At 44.4% G+C, this 12,480-nt stretch overlaps 1 protein-coding gene across 3 annotated transcripts in view; it reads left to right on the top strand.

Annotated features, from left to right (window-relative positions):
- The window catches only part of dtx1 (deltex 1, E3 ubiquitin ligase), a 58,914-nt gene that overhangs the window by 32,910 nt on the left and 13,524 nt on the right, over positions 1-12,480 (top strand). For 2 of the 3 annotated variants that reach the window (XM_078250130.1, XM_078250129.1), the window contains exons 3-5: positions 1,014-1,761; positions 10,458-10,519; positions 10,667-10,828. In XM_078250130.1, coding sequence (XP_078106256.1) covers positions 1,014-1,761; positions 10,458-10,519; positions 10,667-10,828 — 972 coding nt within the window. The remainder of the gene's footprint in view (positions 1-1,013; positions 1,762-10,457; positions 10,520-10,666; positions 10,829-12,480) is intronic. The other variant, XM_078250131.1, reaches the window with a different exon arrangement.

Here is a 12,480-nt window from a genome sequence, read left to right as displayed (position 1 = left end):
CTATTGATGTTTTGTTTCTCTTAGTTATCATTAACACAATTAATAATGTACTTCATTAATTGTCAAATGAATGGCATGTTCTCTTCACAGAGTTTTAATGTGATGAAATGGTGAAGAGCAAGCAATGTTCTGCATCTCATTTTCTACCAATGTACAAATCAATTAATAAAAATAAATGAAAGGGGCACACAGCCGATTTTACACATGAAGTTCAGTTTGCTATCTCAGCTTGAGACTTATTGTAATTGTAGTTTTTAGAGTTTAGCACAAATACAAACTGGACTTGTGGGGTTTGAAAGAGTTGGGCAGGGGAGGAAAGATGCTATCCATCCCCATTAAAATGTAGGAGTTCTTAGAGCTTGACCCACATTAAAGATTAGACATCCATGCCTTGTTTTAATCTGTCTCTTGCAAGTCCACCAACTTTATGGAAGTGACATATTCATATATGTATATAATTTACAAAAACCCAACAATTCCAGTAATTCCCCCAAGAGCAAGCATTTAGTGCAACAGTGGCGAGGAAAAACTCCCTTTTAGGGAGAAACCTCGCGTGGTGAGGAAAACTTCCTTTTAGGGAGAAACCTCGGACAGACCCAGGCTCTTGGTAGGCGGTGTCTGACGGTGCCGGTTGGGGGTGTGATGAACAGTGGCAATAATAGTCACAATAAGGATAATGGAACTATGACTAGAAATAGTAGTAGTAGTTCATGGCGTAGCAGGGCACAATACTGCAGTAAACCTTTAATGACACTTTAAATGAACATTCAAGCAGCTTTCAGAATGAGAACCATTTTCTGTGGACAAATTGATTAATGGAGCTGAATCTGTAATGCCACCAGGTGTCAAAGATGCAGAACACAGACAACCTGCACTTTTCTAAATATTTTTGTCTTAGTACTTGCTTCACTCCTTTTGAGTGTCCTGCCTACATAGACATGGAAGACATGTAACCATTTTTTTTGTGCGATTGTCCTCATGCCCCCTCTCTCTCCTCTGTCCTTTCCTTTTAGGCACCATGAGACCAGCGCAGAGGAACTTCTATGAGCCGTCGTCTGCCCCGGGGAAAGGCGTGGTGTGGGAGTGGGAGAACGACAGCGGCTCGTGGACGCCGTATGACATGGAGATCTGTGTGACCATCCAGAACGCCTACGAGAAGCAGCACCCCTGGCTCGACTTGACCTCTCTGGGCTTCTGCTACCTCATCGACTTCAACAGCATGTGTCAGACCAACAGGCAGAGCCAGCGCAAGCGGCGCCTGCGGAGACGCATGGACCTGGCCTACCCGCTCATCATGGGTTCCATCCCCAAGTCGCAGTCGTGGCCCGTGGGAGCCAGCTCCGGCCAGCCTTGCTCCTGCCAGCAGTGCATCCTGGTCAACAGCACGCGAGCCGCCTCCAATGCTATTCTGGCGTCCCAGCGGCGTAAGCTCTACGGAGGGACAGCAGGCAACCCGGGTGCTACAGGGACTCTCGCTGTAGTGCGGCAAAGCAACACCTTTGCTGGAACATCCCTCTGGTCTCCCACATCCGCCTCCTCCGGCCCCAACAACATTAACATAAGTATGGGAGGTGGGCAAGCCAAAGCTGAACAGGTGCAGTTGCCACTGTCCACTGCCAACTTCCCCTGTTCCCCTGTGATGCCATCTCTTTCATCTACCCATGGCCACCACGCTCTCATCATCAACGGACAGAACAACCTGAACAGGCCGGGCACCCAGCGCATTTCCATGGGCACTGCCAGAGGAGCCATCCCACCAGGGTAATGATGTTTTGCAAACACAATCATTCATCCCCCTTATTTTCTAATTTGGATTTTCTGGAGTCTGCAGTAGCCTGTTAGTTGTTATAGAGCGGGCATAATGCTCGGATTCGATTGAATTGACAGATCAGCTGAGGCAATGGTAGTATATAAAAAGCAAAGAGACAATCTCTGTTTCTTCTTGTCTGCTTCACAAAGCCTGCATGTGTAATGGTGTATTGTACTCTGTCTTTTTCTATACCTCTCTCTCGGCTGATTTATGACTACTCTCGTTAACGTGCTGATCAATGGATCTGCGGAAAAAAGCCGTGGGTCCAGCTGATTTTACTGAGGAAGAACCCCTTGTCTTTCATATGTGGGTCTGTCACAGTTACTGCTCCATAATGAACTTATGTTGGCCCCAATAGGCGTAAAACTGATTTGTTGCTATCACTCTACGCTGTGGTAGTTGTCATGGGATGTGAACAAATCTGACATAGATTGTGGAATATTTGTGTGTGTGTGTGTGTGTGTGTGTGTGTGTGTGTGTGTGTGTGTGTGTGTGTGTGTGTGTGTGTGTGTGTGTGTGCGCGCGCTGTGGTGTAGCTGTGGAAACCTATTAGCAATGGAGGCAGAGTTCCACTGGGGAAGAATGAATAATGGATCAAGGAAAAATGGGAGCTCCAGCTTAGCGCTCTGACCTCAGAGCGATTCAGCGAAAGGAGCCGAGGAAAAGAAGTGTGTCTCGCGTTGTAACCGATACTTCAGTCCCCTATCCTGCTTTCTTTTACTAAAATAAACCCTCTCCTGATCTAATTTTATTCCATTTTGTTCTTGCGCTCATGGGGAGAGACACAATTACAGCATGTTTGAATAATACCGTCATTCACCCAGGCACAAATGCTTTCACTTTCTGTGGCCTAATTCTGTGTCACCGAAAGGAAACCTATAGGTTTTGTTTTTTTTGCTCATCATAGCAGGCCATGACCTTGTTTCATACGGCGAGCAGGTGGGAAATGCTCTCTGTGCAAAGGCATATGTGATAAAGAACACCGGGCATGGGACGACCTGTTCAGGGACGTTTCGTCTGTATTTTGAGAAATCCGTGAAAGCTCAGGTGAGCGTGGAGTAGTGGATGACGTGTAGGGTTGGGCATCATTTTGATTTGAACAATTCTGAATCTAATCTCGATTCTTTCTTTCGATACCGGTTCTTATCAATTCTCTATTCCGATTCTTTGAGGGATGGAGTTGAAACAATTTAAAAAAAAATTGATTCAATGGTGTTTTACAGGGGGTTTTTTCAACGTAAAATAAAGCCACACTTTAGAGCGCCGCTTACTGTGCTCCCCGCCTGCAACTCAACAAGCGCCTGCAAGTACGACGGCCGCTACGGAAACCAAGACTTGAATTTGGAACCGATCGGATTCGAAACGATTCCATTGGAATTGTAATTTTTGAAACGATTCCAAGTTGGAACCGGTTCTCGATGCCCAATCCTGATGACGTGTGACTTTTTCACCTCACGGCACAAAAGAAGAAGAAGAGGGCGAGAGCGAGAGAGAGGAAGAGACGGGGTGAGTTGGAGTGCGTCGGTTCCCAGGCGAGTGGCTCGACATACAGGATGAGTGTGGTTGACATGCACACGGAAGGACATGAGAGCTTTCTCACACACACACACACACACACACACACACTCACTTATACAAATGTGAACTCAGTCGTGCATTCCCACAAGTGTGCTTCAGACAGCTAACAGAGGAACCCACACAGAATGTAAAACATCAGATCTGTTTTTCACACACCCACACCGTAATGTAACTGGCGCTGGGTGCGAGGAAGATATCTGACATATCTGGTGAGTTTATGTTGCTGCTTAAATACACAAGCAACCACACTATCTGATTATAAGTCTACCATATTCATATATACATTTACGTTTCATCTGTGCATAAGCTAACACGGTATGTGTTTTTATGACCCGTGTATCATTGAAGATGATGCAGTTCAAATATTGATCTTTCTATTGTCTGGTTGTGAGCTATGAAAGGGTTGGGGGCTGTGTTGCTTCATGCATCCGTCTTGCGTGCACAAATATTAAAAGTGGCACCATCTGCTGGTTTGTGTAAACAGTGATCAGTTTATCTCATTACTGAGTTTGACACAGCCCACTATATCACCACCTGCATTTACATGCTATCTCCTAAACAGTAAACTGAAGCCCTGCAGTGAGTGAATCAAGGTCACGTATATAGTAACAACGGATGCAGGCTGCTCTAGATTTCTTTTAAATGATTGAGCTCACACATTCTTCACACTGTTGCATGTGTCTTACTTACTTATTCTTGACTTTTCTGTTAAATATTATAAATACATACAAGTAGGGCTGCGACACAAGATTGTTGTCATAGAAAAGCAGCAAACACTCACATTTTAGAAGCTACAAGATTTGATGATGATTACATGGAGATATAAGATGTGCTTGTATTGAATTATCTGTTTGAAAGATAAAGGAACACATTTTGAGGTGGAATGAACGCAGAAAGAATGTCACAAGATGTCTGGGGATTTTTCTTTTCTCCATTTTTTGTCAGCCAAACCACTTCCTCCTTTGCACTTTCTCACTCACGCACATTTAACCGAGTTTAGACAAAAGGAATGTGTGTGTGTGTGTGTGTGTGTGTGTGTGTGTGTGTGTGTGTGTGTGTGTGTGTGTGTGTGTGTGTGTGTGTGTGTGTGTGTGTGTGTGTGTGTGTGTGTGTGTACAGGCTCCACTCTGCTTATGTTAAGACTGCTCATCTGAGTGTTTTTGGCCTGGGGGCTGTGTGCCGAGTGCAGAGATCATTATCCCTCAGTGGGCTGCTGCACCGTTCTGCTCTGGTGCTCATCACATGATCAAAATTAATATTGAAATTAATGAATAAATCATGAGAGCTCATCTGGACCAATGCGATGATGCAATTTGGGATTTCTTGGTGCCGTTATTGCTTATTCTTAGTGCATTTCAGGTACATTGTAAAGTGCATTACCCCCCCCTCAGTGCAGCATGGAGCAGGGCTTGCCTCTGCCTCCCGCTACTCACATCAATATGCAATTAAGCACTTCTAGATTTCTCTCGCCCCAACCCCACTCTCACTGTCTTTATAGTGCATAATAAACAGATGAGGAGATATTAGTCCTTAGCACTTTCCTAACTAGGCCTAATGTGGTCTCTCTATTTGGGGAATCACATTGCTCTCGGTCTGATTAAGTCCTCAAGGCAGGCTGGAGATTCCCCAAAGGAAAGGACGGATGCAACTGAGCAGGAGACAGAAGAGGGACAGCGACCCCAGTGCCCTGACCTGACAGGGGCCATATTTTAATCTGGTGTTAATGGGTTAGGTATGTAGGGGCAGGGTTTTAATAGCATCGGTTTTAGGTCAGAAATTGCAGCATTAGAGGTGAAAAATACCGTCATTGGAAATGGAAATTCCTCAGCAGCACACTAGCTGTCCTCCTCTATCAAAGGTTTGAGTGTAGCCAGGCTTGATGGACAGAAGGGAGCGAAGAAGTGAACACCGGTCAGGAGGAAGAGAAAAATTAGAGTTGGCAGGGCGAAAGAAATGCAGAGGTGACGAGGTTCAGTCTGGTTGGCTGAATGTGCCTTGTCGAAGCTTTAGTGCTGGAACAACTGTGTTATGATGGAGAGGTGAAAATATCTGCTCTTGCTCTTATTTACACTGATGATGTGGTATAATTGCTCGTAAGATGTGAGCATGAGCCAACGAACGTAGCCTGTCGTTCAGGATCATGGGATACTCTCTGAGTCGGCAATTACTTATTTTTTAGCATAGATAGAGATTGGTGATGATGGTCTTTTTAGACAAATGTGATGTGAGAGAGGGAGAGGAATAAGGAGCAAAAGGTAAGAATTAATGCCAGACTTAGCCCTTGAAATCATCCAGTGTTAGGGATTGTCAGGAGGTGGCATGTGTCTTAAACCCCAGCGCTCCAGGCACAGCCAGGACAGTCTGGGTCAGTGCTTCCAGAGGGGCATATTTCGAAAAAATAAAAAATCAAGAGAAAAAATCTTAGCAGCACGCAGAATGAGATGACGGGTCACAGCTACACACAGGCTACAGGTTGACTGGCTGGTAAAGTGTGCAGCCTTGCATAACAACAATTTCTGCAGTGCATAGATAAGTAATCACACGCTTTACAGAAATAATGAAGTATGGCGCAATGGGAGTTTGCTTGCGAGATGTTGATCTATCTGTCTCTGTAAAAAAATAAACAGAGTAGATAAGTGTGTTAGCGTGTTTCTTTCAGTCTAGCAGATGATGCTCATCTGTAGCTGCTACTGGTTGTTTTTTTGGCAGCTGTCACAGTGTGCACCTGTTTGCATCAACATTGCATATTTATTACGCAATACACCCTGGCTGATCTTTGAGATCTTTGCCTGAATTGGAAAGCAATAAAGATGAGAAGCATTCCTAATTAATGTTACTAGTACAGTTCAAAATATGCCTGTTTGGAATGGGCCGATTGCTTGGCCTGTGCTATGGCTGCTTGAAGCTTTCTCCAGAACCATTGTACCCAGTACTTACAGAAGGACCCCAAAGTACTTAGCAACCACACTGTATAGCCTACTACTGACTTACTGTGGACTCCTACTTCAAACAAAAACATTGTACTACCACATTTACCTGACAGATGTGGCAGATTCAAAATTTGCTCACAAAATATCACAATTAAAATGTGGAGTAATCACAGACATTTGCCTTATGAACTGATGGCGACGCCATGCGCCATGCAATCTGGCCCGTAATGAGAGCAGTCAGCAAATATCTGCGTTAATCGACCACCAGAACCGGACCGAGTACAGAGACGGATTCGATGTGTGTGTGTGTGTGTGTGTGTGTGTGTGTGTGTGTGTGCGTGGGCGCGCGCGACAGAGGGGGCAGAGGAAAAGGTGGAAGGCAATACACATAAAGAGTTTTTCTTTAACTACATTTTATTGTTGTCTTTTTAACACTTCAGCAGAGGTGTTAATTTCCAAACAGGCTTAGTGGCTTGACGGTTAACGTTGAAGTATGGATTTGATTCGCGGGGGTATTTTGCCGACTGTAATGCTATTAGTGTTATAAGTTAGCAGCACACTTGAACAACCGGACCCAGGGTGAGCATAGAGGGTGAGTCTGAGTGAGAAGGAAGAAGTGGTGAATTTACAGCTTACAGCAACTTAATACGATATAGTCTATAGTGTCAGCAAAATGCCTTTTGATTGAGTTTCCTCTAAGCGAAATGATCCGAGTGAATTTAAGCTGGGCTTTTATGTGAAGGGTTTTCATTGAGTTTCCTCCTAGCGAAATGTGGAGTGAGGGTAGACACGGAAGAGCCAGCGTTATGGCAGTGCTTTTTTACCTCAACCTTTTTTCCGCGGCCTTTTAGTTTTATTCACAGTTTAATATCCAACGCTGTCCAAACTGCTCCATCTTCCAAACCCCAAGTTCATTGGGTACCCAGGAAACCAAGTGTGAAGTAGATTGGATGAACGGTTCATTAAATATTTCAAAGACAGACCACACACATACACACACAGAGGCTTCCCGATTTATTAAATACAGTAGATGTTATGGATCCTTGACAGATCCTCTGTTCTGTATGCTTATAGGAGTGTGTAGTTTGTGCAAACGGCACACAGTTAGATGGCGTTAAGGGCTCTCGTGGTGTGCTGTCTCATTTCTTCTCCTAATGTAAATGATTTGTTTGATCACAGGGCTCACAGTAAACAAGCTAAATTATACATGCACTCATAAAGGGAGGCGTCTTGTTCACGGTGTGTTTTGATTTGATTCAGGCCTAAGTGCATGTTTAAATGAAGGAGGGACTCTCCCACTGGGCAGCACCTAATTTGGTTTTACTGAGTATCAACTTTCTACATTTGATATAAGGTGTTCCTCAGGTCACTTCCTCAGCAGTGAAAACAGAATAACTCATTCTGCTTTTCACTGAATGATGGGCAGCTGAGTGCGGTGAAGTATCAACCAGTCAGTTTTTGTTACAGGCAGCGACTGCAGCAGGTGAGTTCCCCCGTTAACTCCGTCTTTGCCTGAAACTAAATCCTGCACATAAAATCAAAGCTGTTTCACTTTCACACCCCGTTTTCGTTCATTTTGATTCCCATCGGTCAGCTGGTCCTGCTCTCTGGTCCACTGGTGTGAGGCACAACGTGCAGTGAGTCCCTGCCAGAGATGTGATAGGACACGTCAGCCTCAGCGTCCTTTTTGAAGGGCTTCCCCTGGCACAGGAACAAAGGCTCTCGCTAATATGAAAGCAGCCTCTTGATGCGGATTTGTGAAACGTCTTAAAGCTGCAGGGCCAAAGATCTCATGGTGAAAGAGCAGAAAGATTTAGAAGTATATGTGCAATATACAGTAGTGTGTGTGTGTGTGTGTGTGTGTGTGTGTGTTTGTGTGTGTGTGTGTGTGTTCTTGTTTAACTATATTCGTGGAGTCCAAAAACCAGGAATACAGTATACTTGTGGGGTCCGGACAGCTTTGTGGGGCCAAAATGCTGGACCCCACAACTTTAAAGGGCTGTTTGAGGGTTAAGACTTGGTTTTAGGATTAGGGTTAGAATTAAGTTATGGTTAGGGTGAGGGTAAGGGTTAAGGTTAGGCATTTAGTTGTGATGGTTAAGGTTAGGGTAAGGGGCTAGAGAATGCATTATGTCAATGACGGGTCCCCACAAAGATATTGAAACGCAGTGTGTGTGTGTGTGTTTTTACACAAGCACAAGCATGCGAGTGATACGATGCACATTGTGGCTGACTTCACATTATTGCGAGGACAGTAATGCAAATATGTGGTGGGATGAAGATGGAACAGTGAGAGCTACAAAATGATTCATCTGCGTTCTATTCAAAATTGAATGTACTGACAACACTGTGTCCATGATAAGGTTTCTTTTCATACATTTAATCTTAAAATATTAATTTAGTTTAGTTTAGTTATGCTAATATGGCTAATTTAGACTTCCTACAAAAATATCTTGCTGAATGCTCCACTATGTTCACCAGAGAGTCGCTAACTCTGTCTGTCTGCTCCAGGAGCCCAGTAGGTAGTGAACAGAGGGTTCAACAGAGCTTATTAGAACTTTTGTTCATTTAAACAGCACAAAAACAGTTGTTGTCGGAAACATGGACTGCACTAATTTACATAAAGATTCCAGGTGTAAATTAGAGGCTGCTCGATTATGGAAAAAATGGTAATCACAATTTCTTTGGTCAATATTGGAAATCACGATTATTTAACTTTTACTTGGAAAGATGCATTTATTGAGCTTCAAAAAACCGCGACAACGGAATTTGCTCTCCCCTTTTGCTCACCAAGTGCTTCTCTTCCTCCGCCATCTTCACTCACGCTGATTTTTAAATGCCACCAGATACCACAAACAGAACCTCGCTGACTATTGGCTGAGTGGGTTTAGCCTTTGGGAGGGGCGAAAGTGCATGTGTCATTCAGAACACAAGACAAAATAAGAGTTTACTTGCGAAACGTAATGTGCAAAACAATTGTTTTTCTCGATTACGTTGTTTTTGTGATCGTTAGAAGCCGTAATCGCGATCAAAATTCAATTAAATGCACAGCCCTAGTATAAATGGGGCCGCTCTATCCTGAAGCTGAGATTTAACTTGATGTTCTGTTGCTGGAAATCCAGACCCAAATCCGAAAGATTAAGGGTCTGGCATTGAGTAATGAAAATGGCCCAACTCGAGGGGCGGCACCAATGCACTTGAAAATCTCACTGCACGTAATTGGATAACACTACGATCAATCACAACAATACACGGGGTGACGTATCCAGAGCCCCATACGCTTAGCTACCAGCAGAGCTAACTGGTAGATTAAACTGTCGTCATCTGTTTAGCTTACCTCTGGCCCGCCTATATCAGATACACCGATGTGATTGGTGCAGTACGGCTACAAGGGCATAGTTAATGAGCGTCATTACTCAATGCCAGAGTGACTCGCTGAGCAAATTCAAATTGTGCTCTCGCGAGAACTTGGCTTGTTGTTGAAACTTGTTCCCGAGCTCTGCTGCTCTGTGGCCCCCGCTGTGGGATGCTGGTTAAATTGAGGCTCCGGCCCTCTGTAAAGAGACTCACTGGCTTGCTTGCTCATATTAGTGCCTCAAGTTCTTTTGTCCGCTCCACAGATCAGGAAGAGTGCGCCAGTCAACTGTCTTTGTCGTCTGTGTTCGCTGTGAACGCCAGCCTTTCCAAATGTCATCCTGAATCAAGCTCTGCTGCAGTGCTTTGTACATGAGTCAAGCTGTCTCATCCCATCGCAGTTGTCTCTGTCTCTGTGGTGAAGCACATGTGGCATTTTAACTTGAGTGTTTTTTGTGGCATGCAGACCCGAACGAGCTGCTGTTCTCGCTTTTCTCAGCTGTGGCGTTAACAGGCGGTGGTGCACGATCAGGACCATTTACTGTACTATTTTAGAGATCACAGGGCCATTTATGGAATGTAAAAACAAGAATGGACTGGCATGGCATGAAGCAATCCTAGCCACACAGAGAAGATGATCAGTGTTTTCTGAAGATCGTGATGTCTCCACATGGCCACAAGAGGTGGTAGTGTGACCCTGAATGAATGTATGATCTGAGCAAGTCACTTTCTGTGGCCTTGAGGTACTTGAGCACCGAACGTCCTTTTTTTCTTTCCTCTTGTAGGGTTCCTGCCCTCCCAGTAAAGAACCTGACTGGATCTGGACCAGTGCACCCAGCACTAGCAGGTTAGTCTACATATATTGTATACCATCTGCTTAAAAAACTAACTAAAAAGAGCCTTTTTTGTGGTCAAACTTGGTCTTGAACATTTACAATCAGTGCTTTTTTCCACTCTTCTGTGTGTGTATGTGTGTGCTGTCCATATGCCTCAGGCATGACAGGTATCCTGATGTGCGCTGCAGGTCTGCCGGTTTGCCTGACTCGGGCCCCCAAGCCCATACTGCACCCACCACCCATCAACAAGAGCGACATGAAGCCTGTGCCAGGGATCAATGGCATGCGCCGCAAAACCAAGAAAAAGCACCTGAGGAGAGGTAAGATATGGAGAGAATGATATGAATATGAAGACGTGTATATGCTACCATTGTTTTTGTTATAGTGTGTTAGTGAAAACATTTGAAATGCACTGAGGAGAGGAATAGACCAACCACTGATAGCCAGCAGACTTTCTCCGTCCTGCCAAGCTTTGCAGGATGTTTCCGTATCAGCTGTCTCTAAGTCTGTTGTTTGCAAGGGGGTAAGCCTCTCTCCACAACGCGCACCTCCTATGGCGCCATTTTGATGCTAACAAGCCATCACCCACCGTTAGCATTCCATTGACTGCCATTCATTTTGGCGCCACTTTGACAGTGAATAACTTTACATCTGAAACATTTAAAGACTTTATTTGTCCATTGTTTATTTCTAAAGAAACACAACAATGTATAAAAGGCTCCATTACCTTGTATCTCACGTTATGGCTCCGTAGCAGACGTTTATGTAAAAATAAATAAAACCATTGTGTCATAACCACACGACTTACTATCGCATAGTAGAGGAATTACCGTATAGTACAGGAGAAGCTCGCAGGCAGTTTGGACTTACATTAGCTGTTTAAGTTTAATTACTAATGTTAACTAGCATTTTAGTTAGCAATAGTTAGCCTGTGCCCATGTTATCTCCTTACATATACCTACGCTCTCCGTCTCTGCAAGATTGGGAATGATTGAGATTTCTCTTGGCACAGCTACCAGAAGACTTTCAACTTTCAGACAGGTTGCTCACGTCACATCTACGTCTTCAAGCTCAGTTGGAGGCTGCGCAGTAACGCTCAGCCATCACCGGAAAAGTGCTTCTAATATCCTTCACTGGCCTCCGTCCAGAGCAACGGGATCTGTTGGTCCATTGTTCGGTGTGTTTTAGTGTGATCAAGGCTCCATAATTATTCTTTAAATGCCTCCCGTTAAAGCTCGGTGAGGGTGTTACAATAAATCCAACCTCACCCAAGGTCGCTGAGGATTAGTCAGGAAATCATTCCTGTACCTTTCAAAAAGCTCCTATAAAATGTAATGATGATTGCTAGTTCAGATTTACGAGCAAACACAGTGAAAGTGTTACTGTAACAATTTTATAGGTGTTAGGCTACATGCAGAATGGCAGAGGCAGTTGTAAAGAAAGAAATTAACAAGGGACTGTTGCACTGAGCTGGTTCCAGAGGGGATCTGGGTTTTGGTTGGACGGCTTTGTGCTTGAATAAGTGCTGGTTGATGGGAGCCGTGGAAACCGCCAGCCTTCCCAGGGGAGTCTTCGTCCTAATTGATCAGTGAGGCTGCCGGGCTTCCATCCCTGCACCGGGGCTGTCCTCTTTAACCCTTCAGAGCAGAGGATGCAGCCCCCATAGTTTCCTATGATTTACTAAGAAGGAACTGATATGTGGCTGGAAGGTTCCTGCAAAGGATTATGTCTGCAATTCAACTGATAAATGAATGATAAATATTAGGTGGGGGTTAAGAGGCAGTTCTTCCACAAATCTTCTCTGAAAACCAATGAAATTCTGATGTACTCAACCCAACTAACTTAACTCAAAGAAGACAGCCATGCTAGCAGCTCTGTGAGGCTTTAACATTACGTAGGCACAGCGATGGTTTGGGCTAAATGCTAACGTCAGCATGCTAACATGACAGGCCGACAGGCCATCCCTGAAGCC

The sequence above is a fragment of the Sander vitreus genome, chromosome 5 (assembly GCF_031162955.1).
Source record: "Sander vitreus isolate 19-12246 chromosome 5, sanVit1, whole genome shotgun sequence".
Lineage (NCBI taxonomy): Eukaryota > Metazoa > Chordata > Actinopteri > Perciformes > Percidae > Sander > Sander vitreus.
Note: the sequence above shows the minus strand (reverse complement) of the source record. Positions and strands in the feature narration are given on the sequence as shown.